The sequence below is a fragment of the Meriones unguiculatus genome, chromosome 1, assembly GCF_030254825.1.
Source record: "Meriones unguiculatus strain TT.TT164.6M chromosome 1, Bangor_MerUng_6.1, whole genome shotgun sequence".
Taxonomy (NCBI): domain Eukaryota; kingdom Metazoa; phylum Chordata; class Mammalia; order Rodentia; family Muridae; genus Meriones; species Meriones unguiculatus.
Window position 1 is genome coordinate 160,155,538 of NC_083349.1, and position 26,514 is coordinate 160,182,051.

At 55.4% G+C, this 26,514-nt stretch overlaps 1 protein-coding gene across 12 annotated transcripts in view; it reads right to left on the minus strand.

Moving 5' to 3' along the window:
* Nucleotides 1-1,224: 1,224 nt before the first annotated feature.
* Dock6 (dedicator of cytokinesis 6) overlaps nucleotides 1,225-26,514 on the minus strand; it is a 50,988-nt gene continuing 25,698 nt past the window's right edge. For 5 of the 12 annotated variants that reach the window (XM_060370679.1, XM_060370710.1, XM_060370681.1 and 2 more), the window contains 28 exons: nucleotides 25,241-25,333; nucleotides 24,933-25,028; nucleotides 24,019-24,159; nucleotides 21,170-21,283; nucleotides 20,889-21,059; nucleotides 19,805-19,944; nucleotides 19,554-19,723; nucleotides 16,930-17,090; nucleotides 16,392-16,574; nucleotides 15,558-15,684; nucleotides 15,153-15,237; nucleotides 14,140-14,236; nucleotides 13,912-14,046; nucleotides 12,910-13,062; nucleotides 12,475-12,633; nucleotides 11,518-11,618; nucleotides 10,387-10,579; nucleotides 10,157-10,300; nucleotides 6,266-6,397; nucleotides 6,161-6,175; nucleotides 5,962-6,015; nucleotides 4,314-4,439; nucleotides 4,134-4,223; nucleotides 3,743-3,979; nucleotides 3,063-3,206; nucleotides 2,870-2,976; nucleotides 2,275-2,436; nucleotides 1,225-1,476 (listed from right to left, as the gene is read on the minus strand). In XM_060370679.1, coding sequence (XP_060226662.1) covers nucleotides 1,434-1,476; nucleotides 2,275-2,436; nucleotides 2,870-2,976; nucleotides 3,063-3,206; nucleotides 3,743-3,979; nucleotides 4,134-4,223; nucleotides 4,314-4,439; nucleotides 5,962-6,015; nucleotides 6,161-6,175; nucleotides 6,266-6,397; nucleotides 10,157-10,300; nucleotides 10,387-10,579; nucleotides 11,518-11,618; nucleotides 12,475-12,633; nucleotides 12,910-13,062; nucleotides 13,912-14,046; nucleotides 14,140-14,236; nucleotides 15,153-15,237; nucleotides 15,558-15,684; nucleotides 16,392-16,574; nucleotides 16,930-17,090; nucleotides 19,554-19,723; nucleotides 19,805-19,944; nucleotides 20,889-21,059; nucleotides 21,170-21,283; nucleotides 24,019-24,159; nucleotides 24,933-25,028; nucleotides 25,241-25,333 — 3,573 coding nt within the window. In that variant the 3' untranslated portion in view covers nucleotides 1,225-1,433. Of the gene's footprint in view, nucleotides 1,477-2,274; nucleotides 2,437-2,869; nucleotides 2,980-3,062; nucleotides 3,207-3,742; nucleotides 3,980-4,133; nucleotides 4,224-4,313; nucleotides 4,440-5,961; nucleotides 6,016-6,160; nucleotides 6,176-6,265; nucleotides 6,398-10,156; nucleotides 10,301-10,386; nucleotides 10,580-11,517; nucleotides 11,619-12,474; nucleotides 12,634-12,909; nucleotides 13,063-13,911; nucleotides 14,047-14,139; nucleotides 14,237-15,152; nucleotides 15,238-15,557; nucleotides 15,685-16,391; nucleotides 16,575-16,929; nucleotides 17,091-19,553; nucleotides 19,724-19,804; nucleotides 19,945-20,888; nucleotides 21,060-21,169; nucleotides 21,284-24,018; nucleotides 24,160-24,932; nucleotides 25,029-25,240; nucleotides 25,334-26,514 lie in introns of those variants that run through there. The other 7 variants (XM_060370691.1, XM_060370686.1, XM_060370722.1 and 4 more) reach the window with 5 other exon arrangements.

Genomic DNA, 26,514 nt, shown 5'->3' on the forward strand with positions numbered 1-26,514 from the left:
GCCGGGTGCACCGTGGCGTGACGGCCGGCCCGAGCGCCGAGATTGCGGCCCAATTCCCCACCCCGCCCCATCTGTCTCCTCCTGAGCTCGGCCTCAGTTTCCCCATCAGTAAAATGGGGCCAATCATGTGCCCTACCTGATAAGTGTGTTTAGAAAATTGTCTTCACAATACTCAGGCCAGCAGAAGTCACAGGGCGTGGCTTACTGATTTTGCGCGGTTGGGGATGGACCGCAAGGATCCCTGAGTGCTGGAAAATCTAAGCTATAGCCCCAGTCCAGAGATGAACCACTTTTGTTTGCACAGGGCTTTCTGAAACCTTTCTGACAGTGGCAGTACACACCTGCAGTCCCGGCACATCAAAGATAGAGCCAGAAAGATTAGGCATTCCAGGCCACCCTCTGGGCTACAGGACTGTCTCAAACACCAAACAAGAGAAAACAACAATAAAGAGGAAAGAGAAGACCTTCCTGGAAGCCCCTTAGCACAGGGCTTAGGCTATCACGGGAGCTGGCGAGATGTCTCCGGTAAAGGGCTTGCCTGAGGAAGCACCCGGACCTCCTTAGAATCTCAGCATCCAGGCGAGGGTTGGGCCCATAAGGTTATCTGTCAGCCCTATTCTGGGAGCTGGGCAGATCGCTGAGGCTTACTGCCAGGTCAGCCTAGCTGGATCTGTGAGCTCCAGGTTTAGTGACTGAGCCGTCTCAAATGTAAGTGCAGGAGCAGGGGCTCATCAGACAGAGGCGCTGCCACGCCTGATGGACTGAGTTCCGTCCCTGGGACCCACACGGTGGAGGGGGCAACTGAGTTCTGCAACCGCCAATGTGTGCTGTGACGTGTGCAGCCACAAACATACAGACAAGTGAATGTAACAAAGAAACGAAGTGGTGAGAAGCCAGAGTGGCACACCCCTTTAATCCAGCACTCAGGAGGCTAAGGCAGAGGTGGATGGATCTCTGTGAGTTCAAGGCCAGTCTGACCTACATGAAGAGTTCCAGGGCAGCCTGGGAAACCAAGTAAACACAAAACGAAATGTGGAGGGAGACTGAGGAATACGCACGCACGCATGCACCACACGCTTGTGCGTGCAAACCTCAAGGCGCGTGCACACACATGAACACATACTCTTTCCCATGGACATGTTGCATCCCGTGTGCTCTCTCCTCCGACTGAATGTCAGCTCCCCCGGGGCAGGAACTACGTCAACTGTCATCACGCCACACAGGTTGCATATAAAACTCATTTTAAATTAAAAAACAAACAAACAAAACAAAACTTAGGATCCATCAGTGCAGACAGACAGAGGGACAGAGGGCCCAGCTCCAAGGACTCTGTGGTCACCCTATGGAGGAGGGGGCAGGAGTGACCCCAGAAAGACAGAGGCAGCTGAGGTGTGGATGCCAGGCTTCTGGGTGCAGCTTTCAGCCTTGTGGGGTCAGAGGTCAGGCTTCCGGAAACTCGATCTGTTCATAGAGTTCCTGGGGGCAGAAGGCAGGTTAGCAGGCCCACAGGACCCCAGCTCCACAGTCCTCCCTCCTCATCTGTCATCATCTAAGTCTTCCAAGAACCCGTGTGGACTCCCTCCTGTCTATCTGGATGATCAAAGGATCTTTCTCTTTAAACATATCACATTTATTCTTGTGTTCTCTCTCTCTCTCTCTCTGCCTGTGTGTGTGTATGTGTGTGTGTGTGTGTGCAAATGTAGAAGTCAGAGGATAACTTGCTAGAATCCGTTCTTTCCTTCCACCTTGTGGCTTCTGGGGAATCAAACTCGGGCATTCAAGCTTGGCTGCAAGTGCCTGCAGTCACTTAGCCGTCCTGCTTTCCCAGACCAGAAGATTCACAGAATGTTGAAATCATGTCTGTTTCACAGGTGTGGAGACTGAGGTTCAGATAGCTAGATAAAAGATGGGGGTGTGGCTCAGAAATAAGGCACTAACCTACTGTGCATAAAGTCCTAGGATTTAGTCTCCATCCTAGGAAGGAGAAAGAGAGAGAGACAGACATTGATACACAGAGACAGAGATGGTTCACTGGGTAAAGGCACTTGCTACTAAGCCTGGTTCAATCCCTGGGACGCATGTAGTGGAAGAGATTACTGCTGCTATTTGTCCTCTATCTCCACACCACGCGCTGGGACACAAACACATGCCCCGCTCCATTAAAGCAAAGGTCGTGACAGAAGAACAGAATAGACAGATGAAGTCTCTCGGACCAGCCCGGACACCACACCCACTGCTGTGTGTGCATGTGCGTGACAGCCCCACAGTGGGCACCTGAGGCTGGTGGAACTTGGTGCCAGCAGCTGGGGCAGGCGCTGTGTGAGCAGAGGCTGCAGGGCCTCGCGTAGCCGGCTGTAGTGGCGCTCCAGTTCCCGGTGGTACTCCTTCTGGTCTGGCCCGATCAGCGCCTTGTTCTTCCTTAGTGCATCCTCACACCTGAGGGGTCAAGAGGAGGCTACTGGGGGCCGGTGCTCAAGAGAGAGCAAGGACAGGGGCTAGGGAGCCTTAAGGATGTGCACGTGAGGGACTGGCAATGGTCATGCAAAGGCCCACAATGGGGCCTGTTAAACAGGGAGTCAGGCTGGGTATAGCGGGGAGTCAGGCTGGGTATAGCAGGGAGTCAGGCTGGTACAGAGGGGATCAGGCTGGGTATAGCAGGGAGTCAGGCTGGTACAGCGGGGGTCAGGCTGGGTACAGCAGGGAGTCAGGCTGGGTATAGCGGGGAGTCAGGCTGGGTATAGTGGGGAGTCAGGCTGGGTATAGCAGGGAGTCAGGCTGGTACAGAGGGGATCAGGCTGGGTATAGCAGGGAGTCAGGCTGGTACAGCGGGGGTCAGGCTGGCAGGGTTTTATAATAGCCACCAGTGTACTTTTTGCAGAAATCCTTGAAGCAGAGCCGTAGTTTGTTGTGATGTCGGAAGAGTTTGGGGTCTTCTGGGATCTCTGACAAAAACACCTGGGCCACTTCCAAGGGACCCTACTGGGTGAGAAGACTCGTGAGGGTCCCTGAACGGCACCCGGAGGCTGCTGGGAGCCACCATGCCCCAGAACTGGCAGCCTTGCCTGGTTCACAGTGGGTCCCACAGAGCCCTGCAGCACCATCTGCAGCATCTTGGCATCTGGAGGTTCCTGCTCGGTGGCAAAGGCCAGCTCCCGGGTCTTCTTCTGCATGTCCTCAATGGCCACCTCCACCGGGGTCAGCACTGTCTGTGGGGAGAGCGCGCTGTGTATCACGGGCGCGTGTGCCTGCGCTGAAGGGCGAACCCGCTGGGCTCTGTCCCCTCCCGAGCCAGCCCGGAGTGGCCGAACTGGTGGGAGTGGAGGGGTCCCAGGCTGTGAACAGTGCTGGGGGACTCGTGCTCCCCGGAAGGGTCTTGACGCAGCTGGGGTTTCTGGTCTGGTTCACTTGCTGTTGGCTCTTGAGTCTAGGGACTCTATGGCCGAGGTTCCCACATCTCTACAGGCCTGGTGGTAGAGGCTGCAGCCTGGTGTCCTTCCACTTCCCAGACCCAATTCTGCTACGCCCCGCCCCGCCCCTTCCTGAAGCTCGGCTCCCTGGAATGCACTGTTGGGGGGGGTCCCCTGCTTTTTCTTCTCCACGCCTCCACCTGGACCTGGAGTCCCCATCCCTCCCCTTCCTGGGTCCGGAGCCCTCCTCCCCCCCCTCCCCCGGCGGCGTCCCCCTCCCGCTGGCGCCCCCCCCCCCCCGCCGGCATCCCCCGCCTCCCCCGGCGGCGTCCCACCTCCTCCCGGTGGCACACGCGGATGCGCGTCTTGATGTAGGGAAAGGCGTGCTCGGTGCTCAGCAGCGTCTTGCGCTTGTGCTGCTCCACCAGCTCCCCGTGGGCGCGCCCGTCGGGGGTGAAGGGTGTGCAGAAGAGGAAGGCCCGCAGGCCGTAGTTGCGGTCGAAGTAGGTCACCCGGTCCTTGAGCTCGTAGGTGTCGAAGTGCGGCTCCACATAGGTTATCTGGATGTAGGCCTGGAGCAGCAGCCGAGCATGAGGGCTGGCAGGCTCTGAATCCCAGAGCTCCCTGGAGCTGGAAGTACAGGAATTCCCCCCACCCCGAGAACCAGGACTTGCCCCGACCCGCAAACGGTATCTGCAATCCTGGGGACCTCGTCGGAGGACGCACCTTCTGCGGGTCCAGCTTGGACTTGTCCACTGGGTTGGAATCTTTGATGATCTCGACCACATCGTCCCCAAACCTCGCCGTATAGAACTCCTAGAAACACAGGGTTGACTCAGGGGCCCCGCGGGGGCAGCCCCCACCATGACCCAGGGGGCCTGTCCCACCGCCCAGCCCAGGACGTGCCTCCAGCCGGTGCGAGATCTCTGCCAGCTTTGTGATGGACGGTTCCTTGTACACAAACTCTTGTTCGTCCAGGTCACCAAATCGCACACCATAGAAGCCCACTCGGAAATACGTCCCAAATACACGCTGGGCTGAGAGAAGCCGGTGGCGTTGGCAAGGAGGCATCTCTGCAGACGCCCTCCGCCCCACACACGCTGGGGGTGGCACGCAGAGGGCAACAGGTGGGGATGGGGAACCCTGAGAATCCTCAGGAGCCTGTTTGGGGGCCTCAGATGCAGTGAAGTGGACTAACAAGCCGGGGATCACAGAGGCAGGACACCATCTTTGTGTGTGTGTGTGTGTGTGTGTTCATGACTGAACCCACAGCTACTCACGTGCCAGGGCTAAACCATAGCCCCAGCTCCTCACTGGAAGATCCTAGCTTGGGACTCTAAGGCTGAGCTAAGCCCCGGCCATTTTCTTTTTATCTCAAAACAATTATGTATTTGTTTATTTAAGACAGGGTCTCTCTACATAACCCTGCCCTGGCTGGCCTGGAACTCACTAGGTAGACCACACTGGCTTTCAGTTTGGAGATCTGCCTGCTTCTGCCTCCTCCGTGCTGGGATGAAAGGCCACCACTCCTGGTTTGTTTGTTTGTTTGGTTTTGAGACAGGGTTTCTCTGTGTAGCCCTGGATGTCCTGGAACTCACTCTGTAGACCAGGCTGGCCTTTGATCAGAGATCTGCCTGCTTCGGCCTGAGTGCTGAGACTAAAGGCATGTGCCATCACATCTGAGTTGTCTTAAGTTGCACAGGCTAGTCCTGACCTTTCTATCCTCCTGTCTCAGCCTTCTGACCATCACCATTCTTCTTGGTCAACTTCCTTGTTTAACATAAACTTGAGTTTCTGTGCCTCCACCGGCTCAGCAGCAGCATTCCGATACCAGATTAGGGCTGTGCTGCTCACAGTCCTACCTCAGCACCCACGGGACCCAGGCCCAGCAGGTGCCCTAGTGACCGAGCGACTAAGCAACATTCTTGACTGCATCCTGTTCTGGGATGGTGGGCTCCAGTTCTAGGACATTCACCCCAAGAAACCATGCCCCCCCAACCCATGGGGGACATGGTGGGATCATTCCAAAGCCACTCACCAAGGCCGATCCAGACAGGGTGGGGCAGACAGGGTGAGGCCAGGAACAGGAATGAAGGGACGGTAGACAGAGAGACGAAATCATTGGAGAGGTCAGAGGTCAGAGTTCACCCTCCCCCCCCCCCGTCCTGGTTATACCACCCCATGAGAATCATTCTATAGAGGGAGGGGGAGATCAAGGGTGAAGGGGAGGCGGGGACCTACCCCCCCTACTTTCCCCCACCCAGCCTGCCAGGGCTCTGGGTTCCTGCCATCTTTGGCCAGAAAATTCTCCCTCAACTGAGAGATGCCTAAAAATAGAAAAGAGGAGGGATTGGTGGGGGCACCCTAACAAGAGATGAGGAGGAGTTGTCCTGGGCAGAGCTGGGAGCTGGGGAGACTGGGATGGAGAGAGCCTGAGGGAACCCTAACACAGAGGCAGCTCTGGGGGGAGGAAAAAAACTGGATGGAGAGGGAAAGAGATAGCCCCTCCTTCTCTACCCCAGCCCTGGTGGTGACTGAGCTGGCCCTACCCTACCCGAGGGAGGGCTGTCTCTGGAGAGTTCCCAGCTGGGTGACTCACAAGGCTGCCCTTGAGATTGAGGGGGGGTGCAGTTGGGGGGAGGGGGTGAGTCATCACCCTCACCCAGCCCCTGAGGAGGGGTGCCGTGCTGCTCTGCCACCCCCTAGTGTTCGTTGACCACTGTTCACCCAGGATCAGGGTACTGCAGACTCACCTCCCAGCCAGAGCTCTGTGGGAAAATAGGAGGCAAGATTAGCAAGGCCCAGGGTCTGGGAGGGACTAGGAGGGAGCCTGTCCTGGGAGGGGCCTGGGCGCCCACCTGGTGCATAATCTTGGTGAAGGCCTCCTGCAGTTTCCCGTGCACCGCGGCCAGCTTCTTGTAGTCTCTGTGGGCTTCAAGGATGGGGATGAGGTTTTTGTAGACTTCATTCACCGCTTCATACAGACCACCCTGGAGAACAGGAGAAGCAAGGTAAGGACTCCCTAAACCTCAGGCTGCCCCTTCCCACTACCCTGACAACCCCTACCCCAGACAGGACGTGCCTTCCTGCTTGGGCCCTACTGTGGCCTCCAGCTCTCCTCACAAACCTTTACCGAGGTCCCAGAGCCGTGGCCTCCATACATGCTAGCTCTTCCTTGGTGCGGGGTGGGAAGGCTTTATTTCGGAACCACGGAAAAGGCCCAGGGCTTCTGAATACGCTAGGCAAACGCCTTTTCCACCCCTGAGACACACCATCTTACATACAGTTTGCTTTAAAAAAGTAAAAAACCAGGACCAGGGGGGAGATGGCTCAGTGGTTGGACGCCCAGGCTGCTCTTGTAGAGGACCTGGGCTTGGTCCAGCACCCACATGGTAGCTCACAGACATCTGTAACTCCAGTCCAGGAAATCTGACACCCTCTTCTGGCCTCCACAGGTGCCAGGCACAGACATGGTACACACACACATGCATGCAAACCCTCATACATATACAACTATATATATAATTTTTTTTCAGAGAGACAGGGTTTCTCTGTGTAGCTTTGGCTGTCCTGGACTCACTTTGTAGAACAGGCTGGCCTTGAACAGGAGGCAGAGATCTGCTTGCTTCTGCCTCCCTGAGTGGTGGGATTACAGGCGTGTGCCACCACTGCCTGGCTAAAAACAGTTTTCAATTTAATTAAAATTTAATTTTAATTTAGGTTTCCACCTCCAGGCTCCTGCCCTGACTTCCCTCCGAGATACATATACTGTCACCTGGAAAAGTAGGTGAAATAAGCCCTCTCCTCCCCAAGGTGCTTTTGGTCATGGCCTTTGTCACAGCAACAGAGGAAACTAAGAATCCAGAAAAGTCACTTGCCACTAAGCCTGAGGACCAGAGTTCAGTCCCTGGAATTCACATGGCGGAGGGAGAGAACACTCCTTGAATGCTGCCCTCCAACCACACATCACACACATGCATTTGTGCCTGCATGCACGTGCGTGCGCAATAAAAAAAGTGGGGCACTGATGTAGCTCAATTTGTAGAGTACTTTGGTCACATGCATGAAGCCCTGGGTGCTATCTTACTACTACACTGAGGAGGAGGAGAAGGAGGAAGAGCAGGAGGAGCAGGAGCAGGAGAGTCCTGAGCCCAGGAAGGAGGAAGGCCGTGACTGACGTGTCTGGTCTGGGCTCTTTCAGATGGAGACTCAGGCAGGGGCATCTGGACCATCCCACAGTGAGGTCTGTGCAGTTGCGTACGTGCTAAAGCCTGCAGACTGTCTATATAACCCAGACCCATCCTCGCTGTGAACTCTGGACTGTGGGGGGTGGGAGAAGGCGGGGAACGTGGGGCGGTGGGGGGGGGGGGCAAGGTTGTGTCTGTCAATGAGCTTTATCGATTGGAACCAACATAGAACCCAGCAAGGGGTGTTGACAATGGGGAGGCTATGTGTACTGGCAGAAGAGGATGTGCATGCAATAGAGGCCTCATGGCCAGTCCTGCAAGCCCTGTGCTCTGGAGGTGGAGGCATGAGGGCCAAGAGTTCAAGGCCATCTTCCACTACATAGGGCACTTGAAGAATGCCTGGGCTATGAAACCCTTCCCAGCAACAATGAAAAGCAGGAAAACGGGGGAAGGGATATACTCAAAGCACGTAACGGGTTGGCATGAAAATGGCCTTATGGAAACCTGGGTAAGAAAACTTAAAAAGCACCCCCCCACACACACAAAGGCACATGGACAGTCTTCACACTTTCCACTCAGAGTGACTGTGAGCTGAAAACGGTGTTAAGAGATGGACTTTGTTATTGGAGTGTGGTGGAGCATGCCTGTGATACCCTCGGAGAAACAGCCTCGGGGCGGCTGGACAAGGTTTTGCGAGCACAGGGCGAACCTGGCTCAGCGGGTAGAGGTGCCAAGCTGGGCCACCTGAGTCTGAGCCTGAGCCAACATGGTGAGAGGGGAAAACCACTTTCTGCACGTTGTCCCCCGACCTTCACCGAGAGCCAGGGTGGCCTGAGCACCCCACCTACACATAAATAAATACACTTTTTAAAAAGGAAAAGTAAATACGTGCGTACATCCACCTCCTCACCCGCGCCTTTTGGATGTGCTCCACCACTGTGCTGCGCTGCCTCCAGACCTTTATGGGAGAGATCTGCTTGGCTGCCCTCCAGCAGGTGCTGTGGGCAGGGCCAGCGTGCAGGTTTCCACACAGGCTCCCCAGGGGAGATGCTGGGGTCGCCTGGGGGCCCCAGGGCCGATAGCTGGGTCTGCCTGGAGCTGGAGCTTCCCAATCCTGCTACAGGGCCGCTGTGGCTTGGGTGGGGCCCAGATTTGACACTTTATTGGAGCTCACTCTCGGCAAGCGCCCTGCCGCTGCCCTGCGCTGCACCACAAGCCTCTCTGTTCTTTTCGTTTGACACAGGGGTGCATGTAGCCCAGGCTGGCCTCAAGCTTACTGCTCAGCCTCAGGCTGACCTGGACTCCTTATCCTCCCTCCGCCTTCCGAGTTGCTGGGGTGACAGCTTATCTGGTGTTGCGGATGGAACCCAGACACGGCTTTGCCTGCCGAGCCTGGTGCTCCATGGGGTTGACTCGAGCCCTTGTCTTAACCGGCCAACCCAGCATTCCTGAAAACAGAGAAACTGGCCGAGAGGAGGCGGGGTGGCTGGCCTCTTAGCCAGAATGAGGCTGGGAAAAGCAAGCAGAAACAAAACCCGATCTTCTTTTATGTGCATTTGGAAGTTCTAGAACTAAAAAAAATGTAAATGCAGGCTTATGTGTGAGGGTTTATGAAGATAAAAGCAGGTATTGGGTTCTGAGGGACCAATTCTCTACTTTCCTCTCATTTTGAAACAAGGTCGGTCCTATGAGCTCAGGCTGACCTTGAACTTCCGATCCTCCTGCCTCAACTTCCGGAGTGCTGGCCTAAGAGGCATGCACGGCCACGCCAGGCTTATGAGGTACTAGTGTTGGAATCCAGGGCTTCATGCATGCTAGGCCACTCCTGCAGGGACTGATCCACACCCCCAGGTCCCTTTGGCCCCGTCAGAGGCCAGCAAGCCCTAGGCGCCCCCGGAGTCTGTCTCCCAGGGCGGGGGCTATAGGCTTGTGACTGGGGATCCAAACTCATGCGTGGATGGCATCAGGCACGTTAACAACCGAGCCATCTCCTAGCCCCACATTTTCAAGGTGACCACAGGTTAATGGTTTTTGTTCCCTGCTCCACCCCCTGGCAGTTCTGGGGCTTGAGCCTAAGCCTCCTCTCCACGTTAGGCAAGCATTCTACGATACCATTGCCATGCAGCAGAGCCCCAGGTTCTTGTTTTTTTCTAGTGTCATTTCTTTCCTCCCTCCCTCCTTTTCAAAATTTCTTTCAACAGGGACTCCCATACCCCTCCATGGCCCTGAACTTGCTATGTGGTGGACGATGACCCGAAACTTCTTAGCCTCCTGCCTCTGCTGAGTAGGAGCACAGGCATGCTTGGTTTGTTTGGTTTATGGGGTGCTGGGGGTGAACCCAGGGGTTTCTGCATGCCAGCCCCAGCCCCAATCTTGGTTTGTTTGGGGGAAAAACAGCTCTGTAGTCCAGGCTGGCCCCAAACGCCAAACCTACTGCCTCACTGTCCCAAATGCCGGCCTCAGGTCATGCACCAACCATGCCTGCTTCTGACTGCGCATTCCAAATCCCTGGCCAGGAAGATGTTTGCCGAGCAGTCTGTGTGCTGAAGGCCCAGGCCTTACCATGGTGAAGTAGGCAGCTGCCTGCTCCAGCAGCCCCACCAGACCCAGCTCTGTGAAGCTCTTCCCGGAGCAGAAGCCCTCCTCATCTGGCGACAGGATGTCATCGGAGATGGCAGATTCCTCCAGCACGTTGGAGGAGACATTCTGGGGAGGGAGGGCAAGAGGTGGCATCAGGCCCGGCCTCCACCTAAACAGGCCTTCCCCTACCTCCGGGCCGCCTGCTCGCTCACCTGGAAGGACACACAGCCCACAGGCAGGTGGCGACTGTCCTCGAGGAGGGCGAGGTATTCGGCCACCAGGGCGGCCGCGTGGACCATGCACTGCGCAGCCTCTGCGTGGTTGCCCAGCTCCGCGTGCTTGCCCGCCATGTTCCGCAGCCATGTCAGCCGCAGGTCCGGAGAGCCCTGGTACCCCCGGGCAATTCTGGGGCCCAGGACAGCAGGGACGTGAGCACCCGTCTCTGCTTGCCCAGCCCCCCCTCACCTGAGCCCCTTTACCTGTCCCTTCACCCAGCCCCTTATTGCCCAGCCCTTCTCGCTTCCATCCTTTATCTCATCCTCACAGCCCTGTCTAACTCACTTTCCTTTTTTTTTTACTTATTTATTTATTTATTTATTTATTTATTTATTTATTTTGAGACAGGGGCTCATGTAGCTCAGGATGGCCTTGAACTTGCTATGTAGCTGAGGATGACTTTGACTTTCTGAACCGCCTGCTCGTACCTCTTGGGTGCTGTGGTCACAGGCGTGTGCCACAGGCACAGTTTGTGAGGTGCTGGGGATGAAGGAGCTTTCCGCTTTTTGCTCTTTCATTGAGGCGGGGCTCCGGTAGCCCCAGCTAGCCACCTGCACTGGTTAGTTCTTTCTGTCAGCCTGGCGCAGGCTGAAGTCACCCGGGGAGAACCTTCATCGAGAAGATGTCTCCAGACCGGCCTGTAGGCAAGTCTGTGAGGTGCTGCCCTGTTTTGGGTGGTGACCCACCAGGGCAGGTGGTCCTGGCTTGTATGAGAGAGCCGTGTGGGCCAGCCAGTAACAGCGTCCCTCCATGGCCTCTGCTTCCTTGACTTCCGCAGTGAGTGAATGTGATTGCGACATATAAGCAAATAAACCTTTTTGTCGTGGTGCCTGTCACAGCAATGGAGAGCAAACTGAAGCCAGCCTGCTGGTGCCCCCTTTTAATCCCAGTGCTCGGAGGCAGAGGCAGGCGGATCTCTGAGTTGGAGGCCAGCCTGGTCTGCAGAGTGAGTTTCAGGACAGCCAGGGCCACACAGAGAAAGCCTGTCTTTACCAAAGCTGCTCAGCTGGCTGCCTCCACCGCCTTTATCTGGCACTCCGTCCTCCGGGCCTGGCTCTCGCCCTCACCTGTACATGAGGTCCATAAGCATCTCGGGGTCCTCCTGGTGCTCCTTCATCTTCACTGTGTCCGTCAAGATCATGTGCAGGTTGAACATGAGGTCCTGAACCTGGAACGCATGAATGTCCAGGCTCAGCGAGGGCCATGGTGTCAGGTTAGGTGGGAGAGCAGGGCTGGGGAGAAGGTCCCGAGGCTCAGGTGCTTCCGTGCAAGCCTGACCTGAGCTTGATCCCCGGCACCCGTGTGAAAAGCCAGGCTTGGTGAACCCCAGTGTTGGGGGAGCGGGGAGAGGCAGAGGCAGCACCTCTGACCAGCCTCTCTACGGGCTGCATCAGTGACCGCAGACACTGTCTCTACCACCAAGGCGGGACTGTGCGAGGCGGCTCACCCTTTAATCCCAGCATTCAGGAAGCAGGGAGGCCAATCTGTGGGAGTTTGAGGCTAGCCTGGTCTACAGAGCAAGGTCCAGGACAGCCAGAGGGTCACAGTGGGACATATAAAAAGAGCTCCCCCCCCAAAGACCACCAACATCACAATGAAATAAGGTGGAGAGACTGAAGAGGACACCCCTGTTGACCTCTGACCTCCACATGCGCATGTATGCAGGTTCACACGCACACACATACACACAGTGAAGGGGGAGAGGAGAGCAGCAGGGTGGGAGGGTATGCCCAGCTCACGGTCCCACCCTGCGAGAAGTCATCCTAGGCTACGGAATGAAAGGGAGTGGGGGAAGAAGAAACCCAAAAAAAGGCTTGTCTTGGTGGCTCATGTATATAACCCCAGCACCCAGGTGGCAGAGGCAGGAGGATTACTGTGAGCCCGAGGCCAACCTGGGCTGTAGAGTGAGATCTTGTCTCATAATACCAGGGTTCAAATAGAAATACCAATAAATAAATAAACAAAAAACCCACAAGAGCAAACCCACACGCTGCCCACAGCAGGGAGGCCACCGCAGGCGTCACCTGCTCGGCGAAGACGCTGTCCCTCAGCCCTATGTCCTCTTCTGCATAGGTCAGGATGGTCTTGAGGGACCTTCTCAAGTGCTCTTCGCTGAAGTTCTGAGCGGTCCCCACGAGGGACGACAGGGACATGGTCACCAGCATCTTCACACGTGCGAAGTTCTGACGGAGCATGGAGACGGTGGCGTTACCCTGAGAGCCTCAGGCCCGGGGGCTCCCCACACCAGGGTGGCTTAAACCTGCGGACCTGTCACCCGCCTGTCCACCCCACGCGTCCCGCATCCTGGCCCCTCTTCCTGGCCTAGGCCCCTGGGTGATGCTCGCTGATGCCCCTTTGTCCTGTGGCAATGCACCCGGCCCCGCCCCTCCTGCGCCCTTCCCCGCCCCCTTGGCCAGCTGGCTCCCCGGGGGAGCTTCGCGGAGACCACGCCCCCGTACATGGCCGATCTCGAAGTTCTGGCGCATAAGCAGGTAGAGCGAGGCGCTGGCGTGCGTGCGGATGACGCTGGTGCGGCTGCCGCAGTGCCGCAGAAGCCTCAGGCAGAGGTCGGCGCAAAGCTCCGTGTCTTCCTCGAAAAGCAGCTCCGGAAACTGCCCGGGGACCCAGAAAGATGCAGCTCAGCCCTCCCAGGCAGAGCCTGGGCCTGCAGGCCAAGCTCCCACTCTGAGTTTAGTGAATGATAAGATTTGGGTTTGGGTCTTTGTTTTGGCCCTGTTGAAGCACTTGGCCATTCTGACCTAAGTTCTATAGTTTCATTTTAATTCATTGATGATGATGGTGTGTGTGTGTGTGTGTACATGTGTGCGTGTGCGTGTACATGTGTGTGTGACCGCCAGGGGTTCACACTGCCTGTCTTCCTCGATAGTTCTCCACTTTGTGTTTTTGCCACCACTTGTCTGCGGAGGTCTGAAGACAACCGATAGTCCTCTCCTTCCACCGGGGCTTCTAGAACTCGGGCTGTCAGCCTCGCTTGGTGCCTTTGCCTGCTGAGCTGTCTAATTTTGAGACTGGATCATTTATGTGGCTTAGGCTGGCCGTGGACGCCCTGTGGGGCATGGCCCTGAACTCCTGATCCTCCTGCCTCTGCCTCCTGAAGCTGGGGTGACAGGCGTGTTCAACTCTGCCTAGCTTAGTTATATTTTTGGGGGAGCTGGTTGTTGGTTTTTTTGTTGCCGTTTTGTTTTTGATTGTTCTTCTTTGGGGACAGTACCGTAGACAGCCTGGGCTGGCCTTGAACTCACTTTGTAGCCAAGGATGACCTGAAACTTGTGGTCCTCTTGCCTCCACTCTCCAAGTGCTGGGGTAACAGGTGCCAGCCAGCATGCCAGGCTCACACCTGTAGCTGTGGTGCCGCGTCATGATACAGTCCGGCACACAGTGGGTGTGCAATAAATGAGCTGCTGGCATCTCTTAAAGCGCGGCTACAGTGGAATGCTCACCTTGGAGACCAGTGCCCGCTGGGAGGCCAGGCCGTGCTGCAGGAAGACGGCGCTCTGGGCGCTCCCCAGACTGTGGAGAAGCACCTTCAGGACGGCACCCAGGACACTCTCCCGGGCCTCCGACAGCATCACTGTCTTCAGGGAGGGGGTCAGGAACACAGGTGGTAAGAGACTCAGGGGCCCCCACGAAGGAGGGAGTGGGCAGGACAGACAGTGGACAAGCCGTACCTGCACAATGATCTCCAGCATGTCGAGAACCACGAGGCTGGCCTCCGTCGCCAGGTTCCCGTCCACCAGGGCTTCGTGCTCCATTTCATCCCTGGTCCTGGAGGGCAGGGGCAGGGGACCTCGTGAAGCCACTCGAGTCACAGCCTAGGACACAGAGGAGCCCTCCCCTGCCCTCGGCCGTCCCTGGGGGGAGCTGACTTCTAGAAATGATCTACACCAAGGGAATTCCTTTTCCGCAAGCCACGGTCTGTGTTCCCAAAGGTTCTCGTGTTGGTGGGTTGGTCCTCAGTTTGGCGGGGAAGGGGCAGGGTGTGGCTCAGGGGTGGGGCACTGCCTGACATTGGTGGGACCTAGGGTGTGTCCCTAGAGCCATTTTAAAAGATTAAAAAAAAAGAGGCCGGGACTAGTTAGATGTTCCTTGGCTATTAGGAGCATGCCCTAGGAACGGATGATGTTGGTTTCATGGGACAGCTTCTCTTTTTTTTTTTTTTTTGAGGTAGAGTCTCACTGCGTAATTCCTTACACTGGGGTTGCTGAGAATCCTTTTTTTTTTAAAGTGGCCTGCCTCAGCGTGGTGGCTTGAATAGGTATGGCCCCCACAGACTCGTGTGTGAATGCCTGGCCCAGAGGGAATGGCACTGTTAGGAGGTGTGGCCTTGTTACTGTAGGGGAGGCCTTGTTGAAGTGTATGGTTGTGGATGAGGGGTTTGAGGTATCCTATGCTCAAGCTCCGCCCAGTGTGACGTGCTGTCCCCTCCTGCTGCCTGCAGATCAAGATGGAGAATCAGCTCCTTCTCCAGCACCATGTCTGCCTGCATGCTGCTGTGCTTCATGCCGTGATGATAATGGACTAAACCTCTGAAACTCTACGCCAGCCCCAATTAAACATCGTCCTTTACGGGAGCTGCCTTGGTCCTGGTGTCTCTTCACAGCAGTAGAAACCCTGACTAGGACGTTCAGGCAGCTAGCTCATCGTGGCGCTGGGAAGCAGACTCATCGGCCATCCAACCTACTTGTCCACACGGTCTGAGGTCTGTCTCCAGTGTGTGACGCTCTTACGCCAGCGGACGTTCTCCTGGTTTCCAAATGGACTTCTCTCTGCCACACACAGATGTGTGTTCATAGACATGCAGAGACAGAAAAACACACGTAAGCACAGGGAGACACACACAGGCAGGAAGACACAGAGTGATGCCAGGTAAAGGCCCAGCAGAAACCATAGACACAAACGGCCTGTGGGGACAGGACCATTTCTATGTTCATCTATGTAGAGAGCAGTGATAATATGAACTTTTTTTCTGAGACAGGGTCTCATATAGCGAAAGCATAGCCTTGAACCCTCGATTTCCTGCCTCCATTTCCCCAGTGCTGGGATCACAGGCGTGCACCGCCACACTGGTTCTCCACCCTCATCTCACCCCGGCTTCGCCGCACCATCTCCTGCCGTGCCCCAATGGTGCCCAGGATGGCCTCCTCCAGCCGGGCTTTCATGTCCAGCGACTTCTTGAATGTGAGGCTGTTGATCCGCTCAAATGCTTTTTTCCCCTGGGGAAGCAGAGAACTGGGGTTTAAGGTCTTATGTTCCTTCTGCTAAGACCTGAGGCAGCCTCGTCCCTCCGCTCAGGGCAATTCCTATCTCTAGGGCTCTTTGCCAAAGGGAACAGCTCACCCTTCTCTCTAGTCTCAGCACCTTCAAATTCTCTTCCTCCCTCACTCTCTTCCATCTCTCCTTCCTTCCTCCCTCCCTTCCTTCCTACCACACTTCTCCCAGTACCTGAAAAGCCAAAAACTTTGCTACCAGACTCCCTTGCAACTTACCTTCCTTGTTTCCTTTTTTTCCTTCCCTCTCTAACTTCATTTTAAGACAGAGCCTCACGCAGCCCAGGCTGGTCTTGAACTCACTATGTAGCTGAGAATGATCTTGAACTCCTGCCCCTGCTCCTTCACCCAAGTGCTGGGATGGCAGGCGTATGTGGCCGTGCCCCCTCCTCCGCCCTCCTTATTCTCTTTCTTGCTGGGGATGGATGGACCTGATATATGCCAGTCCAGCACACCCCCCCCCCCGCGATATTCTATTCATGAAGTCACGTGTCACCTGACCGCAAAGCCGAGGACACACAGTCCACCCTGAGCCTCAGTTCCCAGATGCCCACATACAGACGGTCTGCCCCTTCCCACCCAGCTCCTGCCACAGGAGCTCTGGAGGCGTGCTGAGCTCAGCCCCTCCTCGGGCTCACACCCCCCCGGCTCACCTTGTACTCGAACGCAGCCAGACAGAGGTAGAGTAAGTCGAGGAGGCGGCCCAGCTGCGGCAGGGCCAGGTCGGCGGCCCAGCGCTGCAGGAGGGCCGGCTCTGCATTCTTCAAGACCCACAGCACACACACCAGCAAGGTCCGGCTGGATTCGGCAGAGAGGGCACAGCCTGAGCGAGCTGCCTGGGTGCGGAGGGGACAGAGTCGATTCATTTTCCCTTACACAAGGTGAGCTGTGGCCATCTCTCTCTCATGACATGACTTCCTTTTTCTTTTGTTAGGGACACACAGGCTGGCTCAGCCTCATGACATCTGAAGATGGCTTTAAACTTCTGACCCCCCTCCACCTCCCTCGTGCTTAGGTCACAGGTGTGCACCACTCGATCACGGGTGCGCCATTCCATCAAGTTTATGTGGTGCTTGGGATGGAACCCAGGGCTTCGCACATGCTAGGCAAGCACTCTAGCAACTGAGCCCAGCCTCAGCCAAACATGCGCTTCATTTCAAAGGCATCTCTGGGGATGAGCCTCAGACTTACTGCTGAAGGTCCCTGGGAAATGCTGGTGCGAGAGCCAGGGGCCAGGGGCCCCCCAGCAATGGCCATGGCCACAGATGGGTTGATGCCGCCTCCGATGTCCCCTTCCCCGTCGGTGTCTGAGTCCAGCATGGAAGCCAGTCTTGACCGCGGCCCCGAGCCCTCTAGGGGCAGAACAGATCAAAAGAATGAGGTATTGTGAGCACCTAGATTTAGGCAGGAGTAGGCAGGTGGATCACTCAAGTCTGAGGCCAGCCTGCTCTACAAAGTGAGTTTCAGACCAGAGCTACATAGGGAAATCCTATCTTGAAAAACAACAGCGGGGCTGGAGAGGTGGCTCAGAGGTCTTCCAGAGGACCCGAGTTCAGTTCCCAGCATCCACACAGCGACTCACAACTGTCTGTAACTCCAGTTCCAGTGGATCCGACACCCTCCCAGAGACACACAAACACCAATGGACATTAAAAAGAAAAAGAAAAGAAAAGAAAAACAACAACAAATCTCCCAGTGAGCGGCTGGGAGTGTGTCTCAACCTTCTGAATATTGCATTACATTCGTGTGCCATGACACAGCTGGCTACCGAAGACAGATAAAAGGTAGACTGAGCCTAAGCAAAATTCTAGCCACACCCAGCTTGGCACAGTTCCAGCTTGACAGAGATGTCTGTCTGCCTGGACGCCAAAAGGAGCATCCTCCTGGGAGAGGCAGCCCTGCTCTGGCCTGTGGCTCTCTTACACACAGTGTCAAGGAGAACACAAACTATAAGGCCCAAGTCAGGACAGGAAAATGTGGGCAAGTGACAAAGACATCTGAAGTAGAAACAGAGAAGAGTAAATTTTAGCAAATAATGACTTTACAATAAAACCAAAGAAGGACAAAAATGGGTCAAGAACGAAGAATTTCAAAATAAGACCAGAGGGCCAGTGAGATGGCTCAGCACAAAGATGGCTACCGCTGAGCCTGATGGCCTATGTTCGGATCTCCGGGACCCACACGGTGGGAGGAGAGAACTGACTCCCACATATTGTCCTCTGACCTCTATATGTTCATGTATATGTCTATATACATACACAGAAAACAAACAAAAATTTTAATTAAAAATAGGGAGCTGGAGAGATGGCTCTGTGGTTAAGAGTGTTGGCCACTGCCAGGCATGGCGCATGCCTTTAATCCCAGCAGAGGTAGGCAGGTCTCTGAGTTCGAGATCTGGCCTAAATGCAAGTTCTGGGACAGCCAGGACTACTTAGAGAGACTGTCTCAAAAAAAAACAAGATAGATAGATAGATAGATAGATAGATAGATAGACAAGATAGATGGATAGATGGATGGATGGATAGATAGATGAGCATTGCTTGGTGTTAGAGAGATGGCTCAGCAGTGAAGAACAATGGCTGCTCCTTCAGGGGGCCCAGGTCCATGTCCCAGCACCCACATGGTGATTCACAACCATGTGTAACTTCAATTCCAGGGGAATCTGACATCCTCCGGCCTCTGTAGGCACCAGGCATGCACGTGGTGTACATACATACATGCACGTAAAACATTCAACATGTGAAATAATATAAAAAATGACAAAAATAAAACTGGAACTATGAAAAAGTTAGAACAAACTGGGCATTTTACAAGTCAAAAAATTAGTGTCTGAAGTTAAGAATTTGGGCTGGGAGATGGCTCGGTGGCTAAGCATCTGCCGTGCACGCGTGAGACTGGAGTTCAGGCTCCCAGCACTCACATCAACGCCAGACTGCATGGCCACACGCGTGTAGGTCCAGCCTGAGGAGGCGCGCACCCGGGATCCAGGGCAAGCCGGCTAGTGGGACGAGCCCTCTCAGCAAGCTCCCAGCCTGACTGAAGAAGAGGCCCTGCCTCAGCAGGGAAGGTAGAAGAGTGATCGAGGCTGAACCCTGACATCAGCCCCGGGCCTTCACGTGCAGTGTGCACGCGTACATGTATGCATGCACATACACAGATAGGAAACGAAAAAACAAAAGCCAAAAACCAAGAACCAAGGCGACATCGGCTTGACCGAAGACACAGTGAACTCCAAGACAGAGGAACAGAATGTTGCTGAAATGAGGCACTCAGAACAGACAGCAGAAAGCACCGGGAAACAGCAGGTACATCGCACAGAGTCCAGGGGAGCGGGAAAGGGAGGGAGGAGAAATGTAGAAGATGAGAGCTGAGACTTCCTCCATGTTATGCAAGGCTGATTCCCAGGTCCTCCCCAAGCAGCGGCCCTAGACTGTTCCCGAGTGCCAAGCAGGACTTGTAGCTACCGGCTGAAAGTGAAAAGACAAGAGCAGGAGGCCCTGCTTCCTCAGCTGCCTGTCTCCAGTGAGCCCCCGCCCTTCCCCTCAGAAAGCGACACGTCATCAGAAGGCCTGTCCACATGGGCTGTCAACGGCAGGACAGTGCTCCACCTGTGTGCTCCCCTAGCATAATGGACCCCAACACTGTTTCACTGTGCAGTGAGGGCTGAGGTTCAGAGATGTGACTGGCCTGATGCGGATGCTGTCAAGGGCCTGGCCCCAAGCTGCTCACCCTGAGGCTGACTGTCTGACTCACCCGCCCCGCATCCGTGATCGAGACCCTGGCCCGTGAAACCCCATCTCCCCCAGCCCTCTGACCGGCAAAGCCATGCAGCCGTGGCAGGGTGTCCCTCGCAAGGGAGAGCAGCGGCAGGTACAGCTCGGCCACCTTGGCCTTCACGGTAGCGTCCGCGTAGCGGGGGTCAACATCGTGGCTGCACAGCAGGTTGTGCACCGCGCTAATGGCCTTCTTGTGCAACAGGGATGCCCTGTGGAGTGACGGGGTGCTCAGCCAACATGGCTCCTGGCTCCTGCCACTGTCCCCGGACACACCCAGGCACCACGCTCACCCCTCAGCTTCTGGGTCCAGGGCGAGAGCCAGCTCTGTCAGCAGCAGTCCGGACAGGAAGTGCTGCTGCCTGAACGGCCCAGTCAGCTCGAACATGCTGGCCACCTTGGGGTCAGGGGCCTGGCTGGAGAAGGTGGAGCTCTGCAGATGGTAGAGCGGAGGCCCAGGGTCAAGAGTCAGAGGTAAAAGGTTACCAGCATGGCCACCGTGGAAACAACTGAAGTGAGCACCAAGAGCTGGAGGTGGGGGTGTGGGATGGGAGAGCAGAACCCACAGACCTAAATCTGGACCTTTCCCGCTTTCCCTCCTCGACGCGCCTCAGTAGGGGCCAGCAAGAGGCCTCAGCCAGGAAAGGCCCTCTCCACCGAGCCTGACCGCCTGAGTTTGAGCCCCCAGGGCACACAGGGTGGACGGAGAGAACCGACTGTAATCACAGCACACATGCTCCCTCCATAAGATAACAACTTTAGTTAAGAATATCTCCCGGGAAAGTATCATCATATTTTTTGCTCACTTATTGTGGGCCGACAATATCAGTGCAATAGCACTGTCCGTGGGCATAGGGTTAAAGGTCAGAGGTGAGGAGCTGGAGAGTTAGTGCTGCGGTTGAGAGCACTAGCTGCTCTTCCAGAGGACCTGGTTCATTTCCCAGCACCCACATGGCTGTCACAACCATCTGTAAAAGCCAGGTCAAGGGGATCCAGTGTCCTCCTCAGGTCTCTGCCAGAACCAAGCATGTATGTGGAACACAGCCATACACATAAAATAAAAATTAATAAATCTTTAAAGGTCAGAGGTGAGAGGTCAGGGTAACCCATCTGTGAGGTGGTAGGGCATAGAGCCAAAACTCAAAGGGCTGAGAGACAGAAGATTGGATGCAAGTCCAAGAATTGGGTTTGGGGGTCAGCAGGGACATTTTTCCTGGAAAATCTCTGAGAAGTCATGGGTGGAGACTCAGAGGTGAAAAGTCAAAGGCCAAGGGTCTGCCAGGGCCGTGTGGCACAAGGAAGTGAACAGAGCTGTAGAGGGTGGGTGGAGGGTGTGCCGCTTAAGGTGAAAAGAAGGAGGGGGAGGGGCCCACCTACCTGGGAGGTAGTGGAGGACACCGAGGGGGACGGGGAAGCTGGGGGCGACAGGGGGCAACAGGGAAGGTTAAGGGTCACATAGTGCTCGTGGCTGCACAGGATGCGGGTGAAGTCCATTCGAAGGGTCAGCAGCGAGGCTGGGTTGGGGGCGGACTGCAGCCGTGTGGCCACCTGCGGGGGAGGCCATGCCGTGGGCGACATCAGCGTCACCCTGCCGCAGATCCGTGGGTCCCCTGACGTCATCAGCCAGACCCTCCACATGCTTCACCGTGCACACCTACCTGCTTATAGTGAGCTCGTACCAGGCTGAAGACGTAGCCTCTGTCTGCTATGGACAGGAGGTCACTGAGGAAGAAGGCCAGGCTGGCGTTGAGGCGTTCAGCCATCTCCATGTCCTGGGGACATAGCGACCTGTCAGCCCATAGTCATGGTACCTAGCCTGGCTCACCGAGGCCATGTCTGCGTGACTCCCTTAACCAGCTGGCTCTGCGACCAGGCCTTCCTCCCTGACCTCATCTCCCCCTCCACGAGTCACTCACAATACTTTTGTTTTGCTTCATTTTTATTATTTGTGACAAGGTCTCACTCTGTAGCCTTAGCTGGCCTAGAACTCACTGTGTGAACCAGGCTGGACTCAGACACACAGACATCTACGTCTCTCTGCCTCCTCAGAGCTAGGGTCAAAGGTGTGGACCACTATGCCACACCCAGCCCCACCATACATTTTTTAAAAAAATATTTGTGTATTTATTATTTACAGAGTATTCTGCCTGCAGGCCAGAAGAGGGCTCTAGATCTCATTACAGATAGTTGGGAGCCACCGTGTGGGTGCTGGGACCATGTGGGTGCCTGAACCAGGACCTCTGGAAGAGCGACCAGTGCTCTTAACCTCTGCGCCATCTCTCCAGCCCCCCCCTTTATCCCTTTTCCCACCGATAGTTGGGTAACTCACTCCCTACATCCAGATGTCAAGAGTTCAACAGAACACATTTCCCAGGGTTCCTTGCTGCTGATAGCTAGCTGACCATATTCTGGCCAATGAGATCAGAGTGGAGGTTTAAAAAAAAAAAAAACAAAAAACAAAACAGAAAACAAAACAAAACTCCTTCATGTTTCAAAACCCCTGGTGAACCGAGAGGGCCCGAGCCAAACTCAGGAAGCCTCAAGCCTACTTACGCGCAGAGAAACACTTTGGTTCTGTTAAGTGCTTATCATCGAATTCTAGCAAATTAATGTGCTCTAACGGTATGCCTTCAGCAAGGGTTTAATGAGCATCCAGTGAGCAACTACTGTGTGCCAAAGCTGCGAGGGAAACCTCCTGCCCTGGCTGTTCCTCCAGCAGGCTTAGGAGACACAGTGGTGAGCTTACATAGCCCAGGCTATCCTCAAACTTGTGATTTTCTTCTCTCAGTCTCCCAAGTGCAGAGATCATGGCTGTGCACCACCACACCTGGCTGGAGCTGCCTTGAGCGTGGAATTAGATACACCAGGTGCTCATTACATGCCAGAGGAATGGACTGAAGTGAGGGGCCCATCACCAGTGATACCAATGTCAGCGCTTGGGACTAGTCCAAGGACTGGGACCTCTGGACCAGCCTGGAGGTCACTCGGCTTGTGTAACATGGGCAGAATTCCCAAACTTAAAATGTTCCTGTTGAATCCCCAAGTGACATTTCTCTTTAAAAGCCAGGAGAGCGGGTGATGAACACCTTTAATCCCAGCACTCAGGAGGCAGAGGCAGGCAGATTGAGGACAGCCTGGTCTACAGAATGAGTTCCAGGACAGCCAGGGCTACACAGAGAAAACCCTGTGTAAAAAAAAAAAAAAAAAACAATTCTCTCCAACACCCCCCCCAAAAAGGAAAAAAAAAAACCAAAAAACTCAAGAGAGTTGACCATTGTGGCACACGCTTTTAACCCCAGCACCCAGGAAGGAGAGGTGGGTGATTCTCTTTGAGTTTGAAACCAGCCTGTCTACACAGCAAGTTCCAGGCAAGCCAGGACTACACAGTGAAACTGTAAAAATGAAATAAAGTCAGAAGAGACAAGCTGGCAAGTTGGCTGGGAGGGCGAAGACGCTTGCCACCAAGCCTGACGCCCTGAGTGTGCCCATGTGGGGGCAGGGGAATGGACTCCCTAAGCTGTCTTCTGCACATGCACCATGCTTCACACACACACACAAGCACAATACATAAATAAATCTAATAAACCAATCCGAGCTGGGCGGTGGTGGCGTATGCCTTAATCCCGGCACTCGGGAGGCAGGGGCAGGCGGATCTCTGAGTTCCAGGACAGCCAGGGCTACAAAGAGAAACTCTGTCTCAAAAAAAACAAAACAAAACAAAAGAAACAAGAAGAAGGGCATGGGTTGGATGCAGCAGGGCCATGGGTGTTTCTGTCCCAGGCGGAGCTTACTCTCTGACCCTCTACGCCCCCACAGAAGAGGGCGACCTGGATTCAGATCCTTTTCTGTCTCTCCCCAGTGGTATCAGGTTAAGCTATTCGGTCACTCTCTGCCTCAGTTTCCCTGTCACTAAAGTGGAGGTAACATTACTACTATGGATGACTGGTGAGATTTAAGCGGTCCAGCAGGCAGAAGGCGGTCAATAAATGCTTCCATAAGAACACTGTGATCACCACTACTGCTCGCCTAATCCCTGTGGGGACTGGGATTGATGAGCCCGGGGCCTCGGTGAGCATCAGGGTCCCAGGATAGCAACATCTATTTATTATGTTCCGACCGTATCCTGGTACTGTGCCACGGGCCACAGGATGTGCCCCTCCCCCTCCGTGTCCTCACCGACTCTCACTTCTCCCTTGATGAGCCCACTTCAGCTGTGCTCATTTCGCATCGTCCAGCTGCAAACTAGCCTCAGGACCCTTGCACCTGCCATCCCTTCTGCCGGCAACTCCCAGGGCTCACCCATCTCACCTTTCGGTTTTCCCTCTAAAACTGCTTTGCGAGGGCAAGGACGTGATCTGTTTGATTTACTGCTGTGCCTCTAAATGCAGCCAGGGCTATGTACACCACAGGTGCTCAAGAAAGAGACCATGGGTGAACAGACCCGCCCGGCACTCGGCATCTGCCCACCCGGCCACTTTCCTCCAAGAGGCCCGAAGTCCCCCCTCACCTTATGGACTCGGGTGATGACTTCCAGGCCCACGGAGGCCACCAGGGCCACGATGTCATCCAGGAAGCGCCCAGGGAAGCGCAGCTTTCGGGGAGTGTCCAGTCGCTGGGCCAGGAGCAGGTGCAGCTCCATGCTTTTCACCTGGGGGTGAGGCAGGAGGACAGGGCTTTGTCACATAAGTGCTGCATGAGGGTTGGGGGAGGAGCTTAGGACACACTGGTGGGGCTGGAGGGAAACTGGGGTGCCTGGCTGCCCAGTGGGGCTCTACAGGCGAGGAAGGGGGACGTGGCTGCTCTGAGCTGAGTGGTGGCTGAGGTGTGGTCTGGATTTGAGAGAAGGGGCGGAACTTTAGCATCAAGAACAGCAGGCTTAAGGGGTCCAGACCCCAACGAGATGCAGCCTGAAGGCTATATGGATAGAGGCTGAGTAGGTAGCGGCAGTAGAAGGGATCTGAGGAGTAGGTGGGACCAAGGGTGGAGCCTTAGAACCCAGAGTGGAACACCCGTGGAGGCCAAGGTCCACCTCTTGTTTTGAGGCGGGTCTTACTGAGGCTGGCCGGTCAGCAAGCACCAGGGACCCTCCTGTCTCCTCCTCCCTACTGCTGGGCTCACGGCCCTGTATCAGGGCCAGCCCCTCCTGTCTTGGAGGACTATGGGGGATAGTGGAGACAGGGCCAGCAGGCACCGGGAAAGAGGACATGAAGGCACACTTGAAGGAACTGGGGGGTGTCTGCAAGCCTGGCCTCTAGTGCTTGGTGCCTCTCGCAGGAGGGAGGCCCCATCTCTGGGTTGCGGAGTCCTCTCCGGAGAGGGGGTCCACTGTCAAGATGCCCTCCCTCTCTCCTTATGAAGGAGCCTCGGGGCCATTTTGGGGCACCTCTTCTCGGGGGTCTCCACGGATGGGGAAGTGCTCACCATGAGCTGGAAGAAGAACCAGGAGTGCTGCAGGACCACCTCACGAACCGCGCTGCCACTCACCACCCACTGCAGAGCCAGCTCCTCATGCAGCAGCTGTGGGCAGGGACAGGGTCAGCGGGGCCGGAGGCCACCCCTCCCGCACACCCCTCAGGAAGGCATGGTTGGGGGTCAGAGCAGCGGGAGGCCATGCAGGATGAGAAGAGAGCGGGCTCCAGCCCCTGCTGGGCTCTGGGCCTCGGGGAGAAGCACTGGACCCCTTTGCCACAGGGCAGACATCAGATCAGCCACCCTGTCGTCCCCTCTACCTTCTGTACAGTGTGTCTTGGCTGAGGGGCTGGCAGGGCCGAGGAGGATGCCTCAACGTAAGAGGAGGCGCGGCTAGAGTTGCGGTCGGTGGCCTAGGATGGGATGGAGAGCGTGGGATGGCAGAATGAGTTAGTGATATGATGGGAACAGAGATGAGGCAACGTGGATGGAGGACGGATCGGTCCGTGTGGGCATGGCTGAAGACAGAGATGGGTCTTGCCAGCATGAACAAAGGTAGAACTCATGCTCTGGTTTAAAGACATCTTCAGAAACTTCATTCACGTGTTAGAGGTTTTGTGTTTGGGTTGTGTTTTTTTGTTTTTGTTTCTGTGAGACAGGGTTTCTCTGTGTTACCTTGGCTGACCTGGACTCGCTCTGTAGACCAGACTGGCCTTGAACTCACAGCGATCCATCTGCCTCTGCCTCCTGAGTGCTGGGATCAAAGGCGTGTGCCACCAGACCAGTTGGTCTTTGTTTGTTTTTTGTTTTTGAGACTGAGGCTCAGGAAGCCCAGGCAGGCCATGCTGATGGCATTTGGTGGTGGGATGTTTGTAGGTGACCAGCGTTAGGTGAGGCTACGAGTGTGGGACCCTCCAGTACTATAGAAGAAGAGGACAAAAAAGGCAAGGGATGTGGGACACATCTGTCATCCTGAGGATGTTGAGGCAGGAGGACTGTGAGTTCCAAGCCAAGGGAAACCTTGTCTCACAATAAAGGGAAAAGAAAGAAGAAGAAGGAAGAAGGGACGGAAGAAGAGAAAAGGGGGATGGAGAAAGGAGGGGGAAAAAGGGGAGAAGAGGAAGACCTGAGTTAGCTCACTGCCTGTCACCATGGGTCACGATTCACCACATGATACAGCAAGAAAGGCCCAGGGCTCCGGGGCCTCCCTTAGCCTCCAGGGCCATGAATTAAATATTCTCTTTATGGCCCGGTCTTGAGTACTTTGTTCTAGCAGCAGAAAATGACGGAGGCAAAGGGCAGGGCCAGATAGGCAATGAGGGCAGATGGGTAAAAGACGAGGGATTGTGTGAATGGGGTTGTGGCTGGGTGCTGTGGGAGGACGTGGGGCGCTGTCGATGAAGGTAGTGAAGAAGCAGCTGAAATCAGGTGTGTTCACAAAACAGGGACCTGGACAGGGGTGTGTGTGTGTGTGTGTGTGTGTGTGTGTGTGTGCGCGCGCGCGCGCGCAAGAGAGAGAGAGAGAGAGAGAGCTGACATCTTAGTGCGAGAGAGAGAGAGAGAGAGAGAGAGAGAGAGAGCTGACATCTTAGTG